This window comes from Poecilia mexicana, unplaced genomic scaffold (assembly GCF_051168715.1).
Source record: "Poecilia mexicana isolate PSO_F unplaced genomic scaffold, ASM5116871v1 scaffold_11, whole genome shotgun sequence".
In the NCBI taxonomy this organism is placed as follows: domain Eukaryota; kingdom Metazoa; phylum Chordata; class Actinopteri; order Cyprinodontiformes; family Poeciliidae; genus Poecilia; species Poecilia mexicana.
In genome coordinates this window covers 17,758,578-17,775,413 of record NW_028263380.1, presented here as the reverse complement: position 1 = coordinate 17,775,413, position 16,836 = coordinate 17,758,578, and the positions used below count along the sequence as shown (strand labels likewise).

General features: G+C 38.5%; 2 protein-coding genes across 2 annotated transcripts; both read left to right on the top strand.

Moving 5' to 3' along the window:
- scamp3 (secretory carrier membrane protein 3) lies at positions 1–7,751 on the top strand. The gene is made up of 9 exons (XM_014987720.2): positions 1–434; positions 625–705; positions 1,811–1,921; positions 2,728–2,848; positions 3,003–3,131; positions 4,143–4,302; positions 4,401–4,502; positions 6,089–6,206; positions 7,059–7,751. Exons 1-9 carry the CDS (start codon positions 381–383, stop codon positions 7,191–7,193), a joined length of 1,011 nt encoding a protein of 336 aa, XP_014843206.2. The 5' UTR covers positions 1–380; the 3' UTR covers positions 7,194–7,751.
- Positions 7,752–7,892: 141 nt separating this feature from the next.
- Positions 7,893–16,821, top strand: rnf115b (ring finger protein 115b). Its single transcript, XM_088010336.1, has 9 exons — positions 7,893–9,792; positions 11,203–11,261; positions 12,674–12,734; positions 12,820–13,010; positions 14,596–14,664; positions 14,773–14,851; positions 14,987–15,080; positions 16,026–16,141; positions 16,271–16,821. The coding sequence occupies exons 1-9, from the start codon at positions 9,715–9,717 to the stop codon at positions 16,394–16,396; spliced, it is 873 nt and encodes a 290-aa protein (XP_087866462.1). The 5' UTR covers positions 7,893–9,714; the 3' UTR covers positions 16,397–16,821.
- Positions 16,822–16,836: the final 15 nt, after the last annotated feature.

Here is a 16,836-nt window from a genome sequence, read left to right as displayed (position 1 = left end):
CGCAGCAGAAGTCACGTGACCACTTCTTCTTGTTTTCCTGTAGCAGAAAATATCTGATTTCCTCCGCTCTTCCTTGACTTCACAAGACTATTATCGAGACGTTAGCGGCTAATGCAGACACAGAAACGCCTTTCCAGCCACTAGTCATTAGTCTAAATACAAAAGATGAGCAACGAGCCACCAATGTAGCTATCTATAGCTGACCGGATAACCCGACAGCAGCAAGCGACATCTGCCTTTTTCTTTCTTTTTTTTTTTTTTTTTTTTTTGACAAGAAACTGAAACTAAATCCTCGATAAATCTGCTTGGCTTGTTAGCATTAGCTTAGCTTCTTTTTCCCCTAACGTTTACATCAGCTGTAGGAGGCAGTGGACGCTGTCATGTCGAAATATACCAGCTTCCCCGAACCGACGGAGGACCAGAACCCTTTCCAGGTGGGTGACAGGAAGCTTGTGGGGGTCCTGACGGATGACAGATCTCTGCTGCTGCTCATGTGACCTGCTGGGCCCATCTGTCCTCTTTAGTGACTTGCCTATTCGCATTGTAGCTTTTGTAAACCGATGTGGCAGAGGGAATTCAACCAGTGTTATAGCTGTTATAATGTAGTTTGTTTTTGTCTGCTAGGACCCTGCTGTGACTCAGCATAGCAGCAACACCGAGTATGCAACACTGGACCTTTACAACCCGTTTGATAAACCAGCTGGGGTGAGTGTATTACATGGATTGTGTGAAAAAAATATTGCATTTTTAGATTTTTTCCCCCCCCGCCTTTTGTCATTGAAGTTAAGGGTTAGCATCATCCGTCTGTTCCTCTATCCATCTGTCACGCAGTTAATCTGTCGATTATTCCTTATTTCTTTAGTTTTTGCTTTTCTCTGGTTCCATTTCCTTTAATCCAGACCAGAGTAGAAATATTTTATAGTGAACTTTTATGTCTAAATGTACTTAAAAATGTATACAAACTATGTGTAAGATGCTAATCAACTTGCACAGTTCTGTACAAGAGCTAATGCTAATGCTGCGAGAGCATTTGAAGTTTTACTACTACAATTGCATGTCAATAAATTTGAATATTACTGAAAAGTTTATTTATTGAGTAACTCATTAAGTGAAACGCTTTATATATGTGTTAGTTTATCAGAATTGTTTATTTATTTGAGTTTAATATGATGAGTTTCAGCTTAATTAGAAGATTAGAATTTTGCACCAGAACAATTAAAGCCTCATCGGAATATATTTTCAAAGTTATTGAGATGTACCTGTATATTTTACATTACAGCTTGTGATTTATAGATACAAAGTTGGTCAGTATCCATTCTGTAGACAAAAGTTCACAGATTGTAATTAAAATGTTCTTTGTAACATCTGAGCTGAGCAAGTCCTGTTTAAAACTTTTCACAGAACTCCACTATTGATTTTGCAAAAAGGTTAGACCATTTTCATCATTTTAAAATTTAATTGTTCAGGTAAACCTTGCTCCTTTTAAGCACACCATAATGAAAAAGCAGCTGAGTCAGGAATTTTACACAGAAATGTGCTTATAAATATGATTATATAGATCTGTAAAACTCAGACGTCTAACCATTGATTGTTTTAGTGCTGACAAGCATCAAAGTGAAACACTGTTCAAATTAAATATCTGTAACATCATTTAGCTGTGTTCAAAAAGTCTAATTGGTTTTCTTAACATTACTGTATTCTGCTGCTATGAAGAATTTCCAAATGAGTAGTTTAAAGTAACTTAAATGTCTTTTTTATTGACATTTATGGACGTGTGTTTCTTCTTTCTTTCTAAACAAATGCGTTGCAGCCTCCACCGCCATATGAAGCCTCGTCTCCGTCTTCACCTCCGCCTGCGCAGACGCCGCCCAGCAGAACGACACCCACTGAGCCTCGCAACTATGGCTCTTATAACGCACAGGTACTCATGTTGTGAGGTCAATACTATGCTTTTATTTCAGTGGGAGCTAGGTGCCCATATAGATCTGACAGAGAGGACATACTTACAGTGACTTGCAAGAATATTTACATCCATTGAACTGTTTCAACATATTTTAATTTTAATTTTGTTTGACAGACCAACAGAAAGTAGTTATTAATTGTTAAATAGATTGTGGAAACAATGTGCATTGGTCCCTGGAAAAGACAAGTGTTTTGTTGTTGCAAGAAATCACTTGCTGCATTCTTGTTGGTTGTGCAGGAGGCTCTACTGCTGCTTTTCAAAGATGTACGGTTTTATAATTGTGCATCTGTTTGCAGTAGCTGCTGGAGAAGACAAGTGTTTTGCTGTTTCCTTACCATCCAGAAATCACTTGCTGCATTCTTGTTGGTTGTGCAGGAGGCTCCACTTTTACTTTTCAGAGATGCACATTTGTATAATTGTGCGCCTCTTTGCAGCCGTTTTCACCTGTGAATGTAGATGTTGATTTGGGGGCGTGGCCAGTAGCACATTATTTGGATTTAAAGTGACAGGAGGCCCTTCTTTTGAAAAGAACTCAAAATAGGCAAAACTGAGCAGACTCAAATGTCATTATCTAAGAATGATTTTCTGCAAAAAAAAAAATGTTACACACATGTTTTGTATATCCCATAGACCTATCCTAACCTGTTCATCATTTGGATCTGCAGCTAACACATGTACATGTCCACTATCATTATTTAAGTAGTAAAAGCAGACTTTTAATGTGGAAATTGACTTTCCGTTTGCCTGCTGTCTCTGTGTGTAAGCCTGCAGTGAATGCCACCACAGCGGAGCTCCTGAAGAAGCAGGAGGAGCTCGAGAGGAAAGCCCAGGAGCTGGAGAGGCGGGAACGGGAGCTGCAGTCACACAGCCTCGGCCCTGGAGCCTGTAAGACGCAACCAATTTTTTATGATTTTGTTTGTAAGGTGGAATGTCTCCTACTGGTTCCCTCTGAGATTTCTGCTACGCTGGGTTTATCAGATAAATATATAAAAGGCTTTGCACTTTCTTTGGGTTTACCTGTTTCTGTTTTCTTCTGCAGCTCGTCAGAATAATTGGCCCCCTCTGCCTTCGTTCTGTCCTGTGGGGCCCTGCTTCTACCAAGACATTAACGTGGAGATCAGCCAGCGCTTCCAGCGAACTGTCACCATCATGTACTACTTCTGGATGTGTGAGTTTATCTCTGAAATATATACTGTTGAAATGTAATAAACTTTGGTTTTCTTGTGGGTTTAACTTCACGATCTGGGCCTGATAAAAAGTATGACTCAAAAAGTTGAGAACAAACCCGTGAGAAGAAGTTCATATCGCATGCGGTTCTGCTCGGATGTTTATATAAACTCACAATAGACACAAGTCCTATAATGTTTATTTTCTCTAATTCTCCAGTTTTCTATGATTTAACTTATAGACTCAAATATATATGTACAACTAGAGCTTAAACTAACAATTATTTTAGTAATTTATTATTTTGTCAACTATTCTGGCAATTAATCAAACAAAAAGTGGACACATTCTGCAGATTTTTTTATTTAACCATTTAAACCGTTTTTTTTAAAACAATGCAAATAAATAATTCAATTCATCTTCAAATAAGAAAATCAACATTTTATTCCCTGAAGTGCAACAACATTCCTTTAGTGTACGCTTGATCATTTGCATCTATACTTAATTTTATTTAATTACGCTTTGGGGTCAATAAGGTTCTTTTGAATTTGAATTAAATTCAATCTGCAGCTAAGAATATATCAATACCATCTAGTGCTAATCTGTTGATTATTTTTTGCATTAATACATTAATAATTTGATAACAAAAGGTACTTAGTAGATTTTTTTTCCAATGCCCAGAAATCACATCACTATTCAAAAACTACATTTTGAATGCAAGTAAATTACACACAAAAATGCTGCTTTGACACAAATTTTGTTGAAAGGTTGTTGAAAGGTAATTTGAGAAAAAAAAATCTTTAGAAAAATTTAAATTCACCCCAAAAATACAAGATCTCACTATAATATATGTTGCTATTTACAGACGAAGGACTCAGGAGAGATTAAATCTAATTTGAAATGATGTTGGTTGTTCTTCTTAAACCAAATCCTGACACGCTGGTTTGTTTCTGTGTGCAAACGGGACGGGTTTAGAGTCTTTGTTAATATTTTTTCTGTCTTTTCCAACATGCAGTCTCCGCGTTCACGCTCGTCTTCAACCTGATCTCGTCCCTGGCCATGTTCTGCGCCGACACGACCAACGGTTCCGGCTTCGGCCTTTCCATTCTCTGGGCCCTCCTCTTCACGCCCTGCTCCTTTGTCTGCTGGTACCGACCCGTGTATAAAGCCTTCAGGTGAATCGCAGCTGCTCATCAGCTCTCGTGTTCAGATGAAAATATTGTTTTGACTGTTGTTAATTGCTGTGTGTTTTTATTTATTTCTTCTCTTGCAGGAGTGACAGCTCCTTCAACTTCTTTATCTTTTTCTTCATCTTCTTTGCCCAAGTCTGCGTCTTTGTCATCATGACTATTGGGATTCCCGGATCAGGATTCAGGTATAAATGCATTTTTCTCCTTAATTAGAGAAATGTATCTCCAGGAAGGGGAACGATGCTGTAGTTGTATTTTAGATCCCAATAATTTAATCTCTCCTCACAATAACAACATTTTCTTTTCTTGTCATGAAATGATGATTTTTAAATGGGAAAAGGTCGGTTTCTTAGTTTGAATTAAAAACAAAATCAAGTATATAGTTACAGAGCAAAACACAAGTAAGGTCACATAAAATCAAGCATGGAAAATAAGAAAGAACTGAAAGTTTTTAAATAAAATGCTGCAAGGTTGGTAGAACAGGAATGCTTTGAGTTTGCTTTTAAAGTGAGACGCTGTAGTTACTGATCAGAGGCATCCAGAGAGCAGAACCATAATGACTTAAAGAACCGAGAGCCGATCTGGAGTTGATTTTGTGTGTAACAGGACCTTTACTTGAAGACCAGAAGGGCCTGTCTGGGATACATTTAGGAAGGGGTCGGGTCACTGAAAGCTTTAAAAACGATACAAAGCTTATTAAATCTCTTCACTGTAAGTCGGTGGAGAGACTTTTAGATTGTTCTCAAACTTTTAGGTTCCAGTCAAAAGCCTAGCTGCATCCATTTAAATTTATTAAATGGACGTTTTAAGTTTTCAGAAAAGAGTGCAATACAGGAATTATAATTTAGTGGAAATAAAGCCGTAAATATGTACATATTTTTTAATCAGGATGTGTCAGGAATGATGCGACTTTTCTTATGATATTTTTCTAAGATAATGAAATTTGGTCTGTTTGAAAATGAAGATCATAATTCATAATCAGTTTATGTGAAGTTTATGGGAAGCTCGCAGGGTATAACCATAGCCAACAGCAGATTCAACAAAAAATACTGGCACATTCTGCAGATTTCCCACTTAAGCATTTTAAACAATATTAGAAATGCACTAAATGATGCAAATAATTACATTACGTTTTTGAATAACAAAAAAAGCAGCCTAAAATGCAGTAACATAGCATGCTTTAGTGCACAAATGATCATTTGTAGCAAAGGATGCATCTGCAGCTACAAAATACTGTCTACTAATCCGTTTATATATTTTTTTATTAACAATTGGACAGCAAAATATGCTTAAATGGAAATTTCTTGTTACATAATTTGAACCAGGTGAAGCTAAAATGTCATTTTAGGAGTTCTGGGTAGAACAGACGTTTACACATTTTGTATATGTTTGGCTTAATTACCACTCTGCCTGTGTCGTTATTTCATTAAATTGCCTTATTTTGCGTCTGTATACTCCAGTTAACGATTAATCAATTACTAAATTCGTTGACAATTACTTCAATAATTGATTAATTCCATTAATCGTTTCAGCCCTAGTTCAATTGCAGTTTTGTGCTCATTTAACTGTAGAAAACTCCTTGGATGGACCACTCATAAACTACATGTTTCGTGCTAAATTGGTTATAACAGATCAATCTCTTTCTTGGATTTAATTTAATTCACTGCATTTGTATCCTAAGAGAGACAAGCACATCAAAACGTCTTGGTATCGTCATGATTTTCTCGTTCTTATCGTCACTCTTAGTTTCTCTCACTATTTTTCTACCCAGCGGCTGGATTGTGAGCCTGGCTCTTCTGAATAAAAGCACTGGCGTTGGCGTGCTCATGATTTTGAATGCCACCCTCTTCACTGCCCAGACCGCCATGGGGGTTTTCCTGCTGAAGAAGGTCAGTAGCTTTCTATTTGTAGGGTGAATCCAAAGTTGGACGCACACGTTAAGGCTGCATTTTGACAGAATGCTCCTCAGATTGTGTGTGTGTGTGTGTTTTTTTTTAATAGATCCATTACCTCTATTTCCATAGAGATTTGATCTAATTAATTGCTGTAAACTTAAACCTGGCTACTTGGCAATCTTTTACTGCCAACCCACAGATAGTGTTTATGGCTTACTTTGACTAGGATTACGTTGTAACTTTTTCTTTGTGTTTCTGTTCCTGAATTTTGAATAAGGGGATTTTTGATTCTGTTATTAAAAGTAACAGCTAATAATAAAAAGCTTTGATTGGCCATTTTTCATCACTCTAAACTTAAAGTATGAATTTTAAAGCAGATGTTTAACAGCCTTGCTCTTGAAAAACATAAAAAACTACTTCCTATTCGTTTTCACTATTTGGTTTTAAGGTGTGGTGTGCTTGTTGCAAAAAAACTTTTGTGATAATCGAAAATAAAGCCAGGAAGAAAATCCACAAATCTTGGCTAAAAAATTATACCTTAAGTCAATTTGAGCCTTAATGTTGTCTTGGATTGATGTTTTGAGTATTTTTCCACAAGTGCTGCAGTTTTGGTCGATTCCTCCAGACATAACTGCTGTAACTGAGTCAGGTTTGTAAGCCAACATCATTGTTTTGTGTCCAAAGTGTGGCCCGTGGGCTCATACATCCAGCAGATAGCAAGCTGCCTCTTAGAAAAGCCACATATCAGGTTCAGGGTGTCGTTTTCACTCTCATTGTTCCGATAATATGACAATGAATTGCTGCACATATCAGGTGTCAGTGTACTCTTCTTCTTCTCCGCCTCAGATCCACAGCATGTACCGGCAAACCGATGCCAGCTTCCAGAAGGCTCAGGCTGAGTTCGCCACCGGAGTCATGTCCAATCAGGCCGTACGCCAAGCAGCTGCCTCTGCTGCCCAGGGGGCCTTCACCGCACCTTGATAGGAGAACGGGATGAGGCGCCGCTTCTGGATCGGTGGAGAGTCGCTTCTGCGAAAGCGGGGGTCTGCTGAAATACCTCCGAGAAAGTTCAAATTTGAGTAGTCGTGCATGAGTTTTCGGGTTTTGAGAGTGTACAGGATGAGCTGCGCACATTGCCAAAATGAGTTAACCAAAAACGCAAAGGTTGAAATTGTGTAAAATATAAAAACAGTGCTGTCAAATTGTCGGAGGAGGAAGGAAACAATGCTGCCTGTGTACCCAGCTTGTTGAAATACCTACATTTATGTTGAAATGTTGCCACTTTTCCCTTCATATCTTCATATCGACAACTCATCCATACATCCTAAAATAGTGTTTTTGTTTTGCTTAAGTGTTAAATAACAAAATATTTAGTTGTTGTTACAGATATGAATACTACTTAGCTCTGCTGCCAAATCTTCTCACACTGTAAAGAGGAAATGTTTTGTTTCTGATATATGTGATTGTTTTGTTGAAGCCTAATGTGATTAAGATTATAACTGTTTTGGTTTTAATTAAAAAAGAAATATTGCCATGCTTTCACAGTCTACAGCTGCTTTCACTGCTTTAGTTGAATTGCAAAAATAATTACTTTTAAATAAAAACAATGATTTGATCAGAATGGCTCTTTGCCCAGGGTGCCTCTGTGTTAGGGGATAGCATTGAGTTGGCCAGTATTCAGTGGTTTATTTGCATTTCTTATATTTGGATTCGTAGTCATTTATATCTTCTTCTGTAGATGTTTTAAAATTATTTCCTTTGAACTTCCCTTTACTGAGAAATTCACAGACGGCAGCCATTTGTCATGTATGTTGTAGGTCAGGCTGAGGGTATTTTAAGATGTGATAAAACGTCAAAGCCTTATCGCTCTTCTCTGAAGTTGTGTAAAAATGTTGCCCGTTTTATTCTTTTTGTAGTTTAGGCAATTAAAAATAAAATTGTTTTGAAGACCACTATTACATATTCTCTGTTAAGGAAGTTAAGTACCTATGTTGTTATGTTTCTGTTTTTGGCATCAAGAGGATGTAGTGTAGAAAACAGAATATTTAGACAATTTTAACATGAATTGAATTATTTAAATCTGATTACAGCGTCTTCAGCAGTTTATATTTGTGTGAGGAACATGTAAAAAAAAAAAAAGATTCTTACTTTCAAAGGCAAGTTTACAGATTTTGTCACATTAAATGTTTCAGATCAAATTCACACTACAGCCTGAAGTGACCCAATTCTGATTTTTTTTTTTACATAATGCGACCTGTATCCGATCTTTTCATGGCAGTGTGAACAGCACAGGTCAAATTCTTTTTCGAATGTGACCCATATGCGATACGTATCCGATTCAAATGCGACCTAACGTCCAGGTCACATTCATCCGAACTGAACGTCACTGATTCTCAACAAATCTCACTGCGTCCTGATATGTGCAAAAAAAGAAAAACAACAATCTTGACGGACTATATGGGGATTTAAGTTGTTAATATGCTGCTCCGGCCGGGCAACAACTTCAAATATGTAAGCTAAGCTCCACCGTTAGCCTCCATGTTTACTTCCGCAAACACTGAGCACTTCTTCTTTTTATGGCGGTTGGCAGAACACTGAGAACGCTGACGCTATTGCGCCCTCTAGTGCGCATGCAGAACGCATACAGGTCGCATTTACTGGCAGTGTGAACGGCCCCGGCAAAAAAATCGGAATTGCCAAAAAATCGTAATTGGGTCACTTCAGGCTGCAGTGTGAACGCACCCATAGAATACAATTGCAAATGCAAAAAACAGACTATTATTTTGGCAGAATTGTATAATGGTGGTCTGAGGATACTTTATATCATCTAGACAAGTTGCTGTAATTGATCAAACCTTTAATCCTAGTTTCTACCAGAAAAATCTGAGGGAAATGTCCAACCAACCATCGCGTAGCAACAGCATCAGCAAGTCTACCTCTGAATTAATTAATAAAAGAAAACTAAATAAAGAGTGGCCAAGTAAAAGTCTGGACTTAATTGCTGTGGTGTGAAATTGAAAAGGTCATTAATGCTTAAAAACCCTCAGAAAAAAATTGCATGTGGGGAATTTATCCTTGATTCTGTAAAAACACAATATTAAAATGTGTCCACTCAATGTTTGTATTTAAAATACATTGTTGATTGTTCAATCAATAGTCGAGTTTGAAAAAAAACAAAAACAAAGTGTTCAAATAAATCATTCTGAATCATTTAAAGCCTTGAATTACAATGACATTAACACCCATGAGGGGCCCAGAGGAAGAGGCTCGCCCAGGGCGGCATTCATCCAAGAAACGCCCCTGGAAACACTGAAAACAGTGGAAAGGACCTGCAAGCCTGGTGTCACTTTTTTTTTTTTTTTTTTTTTTTTTACTTATTTAAATTTTCTTTGTTGTTTTATATTTATTTGTTGCTTTCCTAACCGTGCTGATACTTTTTGCTATTTTATTTTTTGAGTGAGGGGACTGAGAGAGCAACGTCAGACAGTTCCTCACTGTAAACATGGCGGAGGCAGCGGACACACCACAACACCGGTTTTACTGCCACTTCTGCAGGAAAGAGACGGAGCCCCAACTGCCGGTGGGTCTTTTTATATATATATATACATATATATATATGTAGCGTTATTGTCATTAATCTTTTAATTTAAGATTTACAGATTTACTGTCTGCTTCCTTTACAAAATGCACTTTTAATCCCTCATAATTCGCCTCAGAATTATAATAAAGTGAAATCTCTTAAATAAACAGCCTTTAATAGATACTTGGAGGCAGGTCTTGTGCGTGTAGTAGCATGAAACTCTTAAATTAGATGGTGCGAGTAAAATCTGGTAATTCACTTTGCCATATTTAGAAGCGCTTCTGCTCTGTCCAGTTGTCTGCTGTCAGCTGCGTGTCAAACACGAAGGGAGTGCTGTGGGTGTGCGCACTGCTAGCACACACACACACACACACACACACACACACACACACACACACACACACACACACACACACGCACGCACCACCGATAATTCATACAAACCACACAACACTGAAACTCTGTGATCCAATCTGATTTTTCTGAAGGTTTAGATAAAAACTGTTCATTTGGAATTTTCTAGGAGAAGAAGCGAACATAGGAAAACAATATATGGCAAGCCGTTGTATCATTTATGTTTACCGAGCTTATGGGATTCTCCCCAAGGCAGCATACTACAGAGGTAATACAGTATTTTTTTTTTCATGATAGTGCCTCCTACTATTTCAGGTCACCCAGTCATTGTCTTTATTTAGTATATATATAAAAATGGAAATTGTAGGTCCTTTTAGCCTATATGTGTAGTCCAAATTTAACCTGAGCAAAGGTATTGAAAGTCAAGCGTATTTAGTCTATTTGCCAAGCTTTCAACCACCATTAGACATCTGTATGCATCTTTATTTTTCTACCATATTTGATGTATTTCAACAGAAGGCAATGTCAGCTGTCCTACAGATTTTCAGACAAGTTTTTCTTAATCTGATTTTTGTGTACTGAACATTTCCACGATAAAATCTGTAGTCTTTTCAGAGATTAAAATTTCTGGAAAAACTGCAACAAAATCATTTATGCAGTAAGAAATGCAGCTATTTTAAAATTTCTATGCCATTAATTTAATTTATTTATATCATAGATTGGGCTGTCACATTTGCCCAAATATAAGTTGTCTGAAGATATTTAGAGGTCATAAAAAGCCAAATTATTTGACATTTAACAGCGGTTTGATTCAGTATTGCCTCAGAGCGCAACTTGTGGTAAATGTAGAATGACAAGCATCTGCTTTGTTTACAACGTCGCTAATAATCCGGAGCGTAAATCAGATCAAACCCCTGCAGCCAGAACCAGCATTTTTCTTGGAAGAAACCATTGCGGGAATAAACCTCAGCAGATACAGCAGATGATTAAAAACCCAGAGGCATTGCTATGAAATGAGACGAGGAGATTTCTGAAGATGAACTTGTTTTCTTTCAGGATTTGGTCTGCCCCACATGCGAGTCCGACTTCATCGAGGAGGTAACAGAAGACTCCAGGTAAAAAACTGAATGCGCAATATCACATTTTTCTCTCAGTTTTGACGATGTAGTTGGGAGTTTGCCTTATGAAAGTATGCATTACTGAAGATATTTGATATTAAATCATGTGAAAACCTCAGGAAAACCTTCAGTCTTCTAAGGTTCTCAAAAGAACCTGGGAATATAGAGTCTTTACTTAAGTAATTTGGATCTTTTATTCATACATTTAAACCAAACTTTTCCCGGGCTGAAATGTTTGTGCAACAAACAGATTCAATTTATTTCCAAAACAAGAACCGGATGCAGAAGTTTTGATTTATCCTTATTGACAGACAAAGCAAGCATTGAGCAATTTTGCGAAAAAGACAAAAAAAATCTTTGGAGGAGCTAAGATGAGATTTTCAAAAATTAGACAAAAATGTTGAGCAAAGAAGAGGTAGTATTATGATGTGGGTCTCGTTCATCTAATCCTCGCTTGTGGAAAGTTGGACGCAATGTTGTTCTCCAACAGGACAATGGACCTTAATAAAAGTTGGCTGACATTAATTTTCTGAAATGGCCCCAAACTTAAAAGCTTTATAAATTCATGGACTTTGTTTCAAAGCAGTTTATGTCAGTCATAAATATGCTGGAAGCTTATTGGCGACTGCAAAAACTGCTACTCTGCACCTTGCTAAGAGACATTTAGCCAAATTAGTTAGAGTGTATGTACATATTTGAGCCTGTGTGCAAAATATTAGAGAAAATCTGCAACAAGTGCTAAGCTATGCACCCTGTTCTTGTTTTTCATCATTAAACTTGATAATCCCAGCACTCAAAAAACAAACAAACAAAAAAAAACGTGATGATCTGACGTAGTCTTTCTAAAGTTCCAGAGTTTATTTTGAACTTCCATCCAGTCTTGCATTCATAAAGTGAAAGTTTTCAAATATATTAACAAATTAATTAAAATGTATTAAATGTAGCTCTTGGAGCAAAAAGTGAATAACAATTGAATTTTGCAGGGTTCCCCAAAATATTATTTAGAATTAATTATTTTTTGTTTCTTTTTAACAGACCTTTTCATTAAAAAGACACTCATCATACTGGATCCTATTTTGCTCCACCTTTGACCAGTTAAACACATTCAACACCTACTTTTGTTTCCAGATTACGTATCCAAGCTTTCTCTTCCTTTATTTTAGTACGTCATTCAAAAAGACATTCACATTATGCTTTTTTTAATGGATAGTTTGATTTATCCTGAAACAGAGAAGGAACTTTTAGCTTGCCAGTCGGTGCACCCTGGGGCCTTTAGTAGGAGGAAAATTAGGTGCCGAATTTGGTCAGAATCCCCCAAATTCCTTCGACTGCAGAAAGTAAATCCTCCTGCAATCTTTTAAGAGAAAGATGCTCTCCTAATTTTTTTTCTTTTTTGTGTGTGTGTAAAGTTTCCTGCGGGACAGAGCGTCGTCAGTAACAAATGCAGAGTCAAACTTGCAGTTGCCAGACGTACGTGAAAGTAATTGCGTCGTAACAATGGCTCCTTTGTGCCTCAGCCTTTGTGTGACAATTTTCTCTGGTCTCCCTTTGCAAGATATGGCAGCTGGTGTTCATGGAGCGCTCCGCCCTGCTGTCCCACCCGCCCTCCTCCGAGTCCCGCCCAGAGGACAACCAGCAGGTATCTCCGGCGTCCCCGGTCGTTACAGAGCTGCAGGAACAGGACTCGCCTTTTAACTCCGAGCAGGACGAGTCTTCCAGGCCTGAGCAAATCCCCGCTGTATACGGGTATGTTTGTAGACACTTCAGCGATACAGGGAACTGTGTTTGGCTTCCTGGCTCAATATTTGTCCAGTTTTTCTGAAGTTTTTTTAGACATACTTCTATTGCTATTGGTCTAACAAAAGACAATATTTAGGTAGTTTCTTTAGTTAAACCTCTTAACTCATGAAAAGGTAAAAAAAAAAAAACATGTTGCATGCATGCACAACACAAAACCTGGTAAAAAACAAAACAAACAAAAAAACTAAACATTATAAAGGACATATTTTTGTTCCTTGTGACCAGCATAAAAAAACGTGTTCCCAATTCTCATGCCCTTCTCCAGTCCTTGAGAATCACTGTCCCGCATCATTTTCATGCATCCCTGCTTTAGACGTCTGAGGCAGCTCAGTGAATATCTGTAATGTTTAACCTTTCATGAGAATTTCATTCTGTCTAGTGTATTTTTGCAGAAGCAAGTGGCTTCCTAAAACAGCTGCTAGCTGAAAGTGTAGGCTGAAGTGTTAATGCTTGTTCTCATTTCTTAAAACATGACTTTCACGTACTATTCATTTGGGTTTAATACAGTGTTTCTCAATTCCGGTCCTCACGCCCCCCCTGCCCTGCATGTTTTAGATGTTTCCCTTCTGCCACACACCTGGATTCAATATTTTGGTGATTAACAGGCCTCTGCATTACTTGAAGGTCATGCAATCATTTGAATCAGCTGTTCTGGAGTAGAGGCACATCTAAAACATGCAGAGCAGGGGGGCCTGAGGACTGGAATTGAGAAGCCCTGGTTTAATAGGACACATATTTGTATTGAATGTCCTCAAAACAGATGTTAAGATTTGGCTCTTATCTGGAGAATGATTGTGTTGAAAAGTTTTTATTTCTTTGTGTTAAAAGCCTCATTAGAAGTTGTGGTGATGAAGATGCGTGCCAATGCACTCCACACCAAAACATTACAGGAATCTGGTTTCAATTCCCACGTTTTCCGCTTCTGGTGGCATCTAATATGCACCAATAAATATACCAATAAATAAATGCTCCTTAGCTTTTGACCAGTTTTTTTACTATTTGAGACGTCGATCAGTTCTGTATTGTTTTTTTTTCTTTTACAGTGATTAAACCAAAACAATCCGTTTCTTTTGGCGTTTCTCCTTTCACAACAAAGGAGGGTTGCAAGTTTTTGTTTTGGTGGCCTGCAGGGGGCACTGTTTAGTCCAAACTGGATAAACATTTTCAAATGTTAATACTTTTAATTTATATAGGGCCTTTTTAGTGCCTCCCCACTGAGAAAGTTGATTTTTATTTCTGTTTTTGTGACGGTCATCTTCCATTTTAGGCGATACTTTTGACTTTAAACATTCAACTTCTTACTGTGTGAACGACTGAATGTGGTATGAAGAATTTTTGGAAGGAACGGACAGAAAATAAGTGAAAACTAGTTTTAGAAAACCTCTAGAACTTGCAATGTTTATTGTAAAACCACGAGAATGTCTTGTATTATTTTAAAAACATTTATCATGTTGGTTTGAAGCAGCTTAAAACCAAGTGAAAGTTTTCTAAGTCAGACGTTTCACTGCTTGGTTTTGCTCTCACTCAAAAGGATCATGCAGCAGGTCTTTTCTGAACTGTTAGCCACCAGCGGAAGCTCTTCTTCTACTCCAACCGAACTGTGAGCATGCTTTTCTTTTTCATTACTGGTTTTGATTCACGTCAGTTGCTTTTGATTTCACTCTGACTTCGTGTGAGACACTTCCACTCTTTTGCTTTGCCCCCTTAGATCAAGCATGATGCAGTTGTATTCAAACCCGGGAGATTATGCGTGGGGACAGGGAGGCCTCGACGCGGTCGTCACAGAGGTCAGTAACAGCAAAGTTACTGACCACTGGAGTACCACAGCATGCAAATCTAGACACACACGGCTTCTTATGTGAAGCACCAAAGTAGTTTAGATATTATTTATTGTATCATATGGTGTACTTCCTCTCATCCAGTTATTAGAGCGGCTGGAGAACACGGGTCCACCGCCGGCTGAACAGGAGATGATCTCATTGCTGCCCAGTGTTTGCGTCTCTCAAGAACAGATAGGTGGGAATTTTAGCACGGCATGCTGATGTACGTTTGGCCTTATGGCTTTTTAAACAAAGCTTTGTTTCATGATAGAAGTAATTTCCTTCTGTATTTCCCCTTTTCAGCCATTCATCACACTTTTCTAGTCTATGCTGTCCTTCTGTGAGGTGACCTGTTGCTTCCTTGAACAGATTAGGATATATTTATGGGCTTCACAAAACATGTTCTGTTACATCTTTTGCACAAAATCATTCCTAGATGATGAGATTTCAGTTTGTTCAGTTCTGTCTATTCTGAGCTCCTTTCAGAATGAGTTATTGTTTTAAGGCCTCTTGTCACTTTATATTCAAATAAGCTGTTGTTGACCACACTGCTAACTCAACATTTACACTCGCATGTGAAAATGGCTGCAAACAGATCCGCAGTGATACAGCCGTACGTTTTGAAAAGCAGAAGTGCAGCCTCATACACAACCTTCAATAACTCACCAAGTGGTTTTCTGAATGTTAATTCAACAACAAAACACTTGTCTTATCCAGTAGCCATTGTACAACACATACAGGGGTAAAACCAGCTCACCAAATGTGCTGGAGTTCCCCTGGGAATGCTATGTAACGGTGCAGTGTGACTCAACAATCGGGAACTGCTTCGTTTTCCAGAAACTAAAAAACATTAAGTTAGGGGCGTTGTGGTGGCGCAGGGGTTAAGCATAAACCATACATGGATGCTTTAGTCCTTGACGTGACTGTTGCAGGTTCAATTCCTGGTCTGGAGACCCTTGCCCCATGTCCTCCCAAGAAGCACCCAGCAGTTTGCTTCTAAAAGCTGCTGTTTTAGAAGCAGTTGAGACTCAAATGGAAGTACAAAAACATGCAAAATGTAAATGTTGCATAGTAGGTTCCCTTCAAAGGACTCAGGGTAACAAACATGCTTGTACTAATATATTTTTCTCTTTTTTTTCAGACTGCCGACTAGAATGTCCAGTTTGCAGGGAGGAGTATTCGCTTGCCGAATCTGTCAGGAAGCTTCCCTGCCACCACTTCTTCCACAGCGACTGCATAGTACCCTGGTTGGAGCTGGTGAGGATAAAAACTGGCATGCTTGCAAACTATCAACATGACACACTAATCTGGATGCAGAAATTTTCCACTTGTGCTTCATCGCAAATTCATGTGCAGTGATCAAAAGGTTTCCTCTCCTCTTTCCAGCATGACACCTGCCCAGTGTGCCGCAAAAGTCTCGACGGCGTCGACAACAACCTCCCGCCCACATCGCAGCAGCCCCAAGACGAGCTCTCTGACAGGCAAGAGCAACAAGAGAGGGAGGCGATTTGAGCAACGACTCTTCGTGTTGGATCAGCCGCTTTTAAATAAAACACATTACATGCACCGCAGTTCTGACTGCAGCTTAAGCCTTCACGTCATTCACGCGTCTCCGTGAAGGACCTTCATGTTTTCTGCTCTAAGGAAAATGCTATTTTATGCCACGGCTCCCAAGAAGCACCCAGCAGTTTGCTTGACAACATCCTGAGCGGGTGTGCTCTTCTCACTGCGCTGCTCGCTGAGGCAGTTTTCTGAATGACTGACTTTGATGTGACGAACTAATAACCACTGCGCTGCTAGTGGCTGTCAAAATGATGGGCTCTTACAGAGTTATGGGGAAACACTTTTACAATATTGTCTTGGTAAGACAGTTTCAGGATTTTGTTGACCTTTAACCAAGTTAAAGCAGCTATTAAAGCTTAACCCTGTGACCTCCACTCTTTGTACATACT

Excerpts from the sequence above, each read along its gene's own strand:
- scamp3 (XM_014987720.2), top strand. The coding sequence starts at position 381 with ATGTCGAAATATACCAGCTTCCCCGAACCGACGGAGGACCAGAACCCT. Across the intron at positions 1,922-2,727 it reads ATGGCTCTTATAACGCACAG|CCTGCAGTGAATGCCACCAC; the intron begins GTACTCATGTTG and ends TCTGTGTGTAAG. Across the intron at positions 4,303-4,400 it reads CCCGTGTATAAAGCCTTCAG|GAGTGACAGCTCCTTCAACT; the intron begins GTGAATCGCAGC and ends CTTCTCTTGCAG.
- rnf115b (XM_088010336.1), top strand. The coding sequence starts at position 9,715 with ATGGCGGAGGCAGCGGACACACCACAACACCGGTTTTACTGCCACTTC. Across the intron at positions 9,793-11,202 it reads AGACGGAGCCCCAACTGCCG|GATTTGGTCTGCCCCACATG; the intron begins GTGGGTCTTTTT and ends GTTTTCTTTCAG. Across the intron at positions 15,081-16,025 it reads CGTCTCTCAAGAACAGATAG|ACTGCCGACTAGAATGTCCA; the intron begins GTGGGAATTTTA and ends CTTTTTTTTCAG.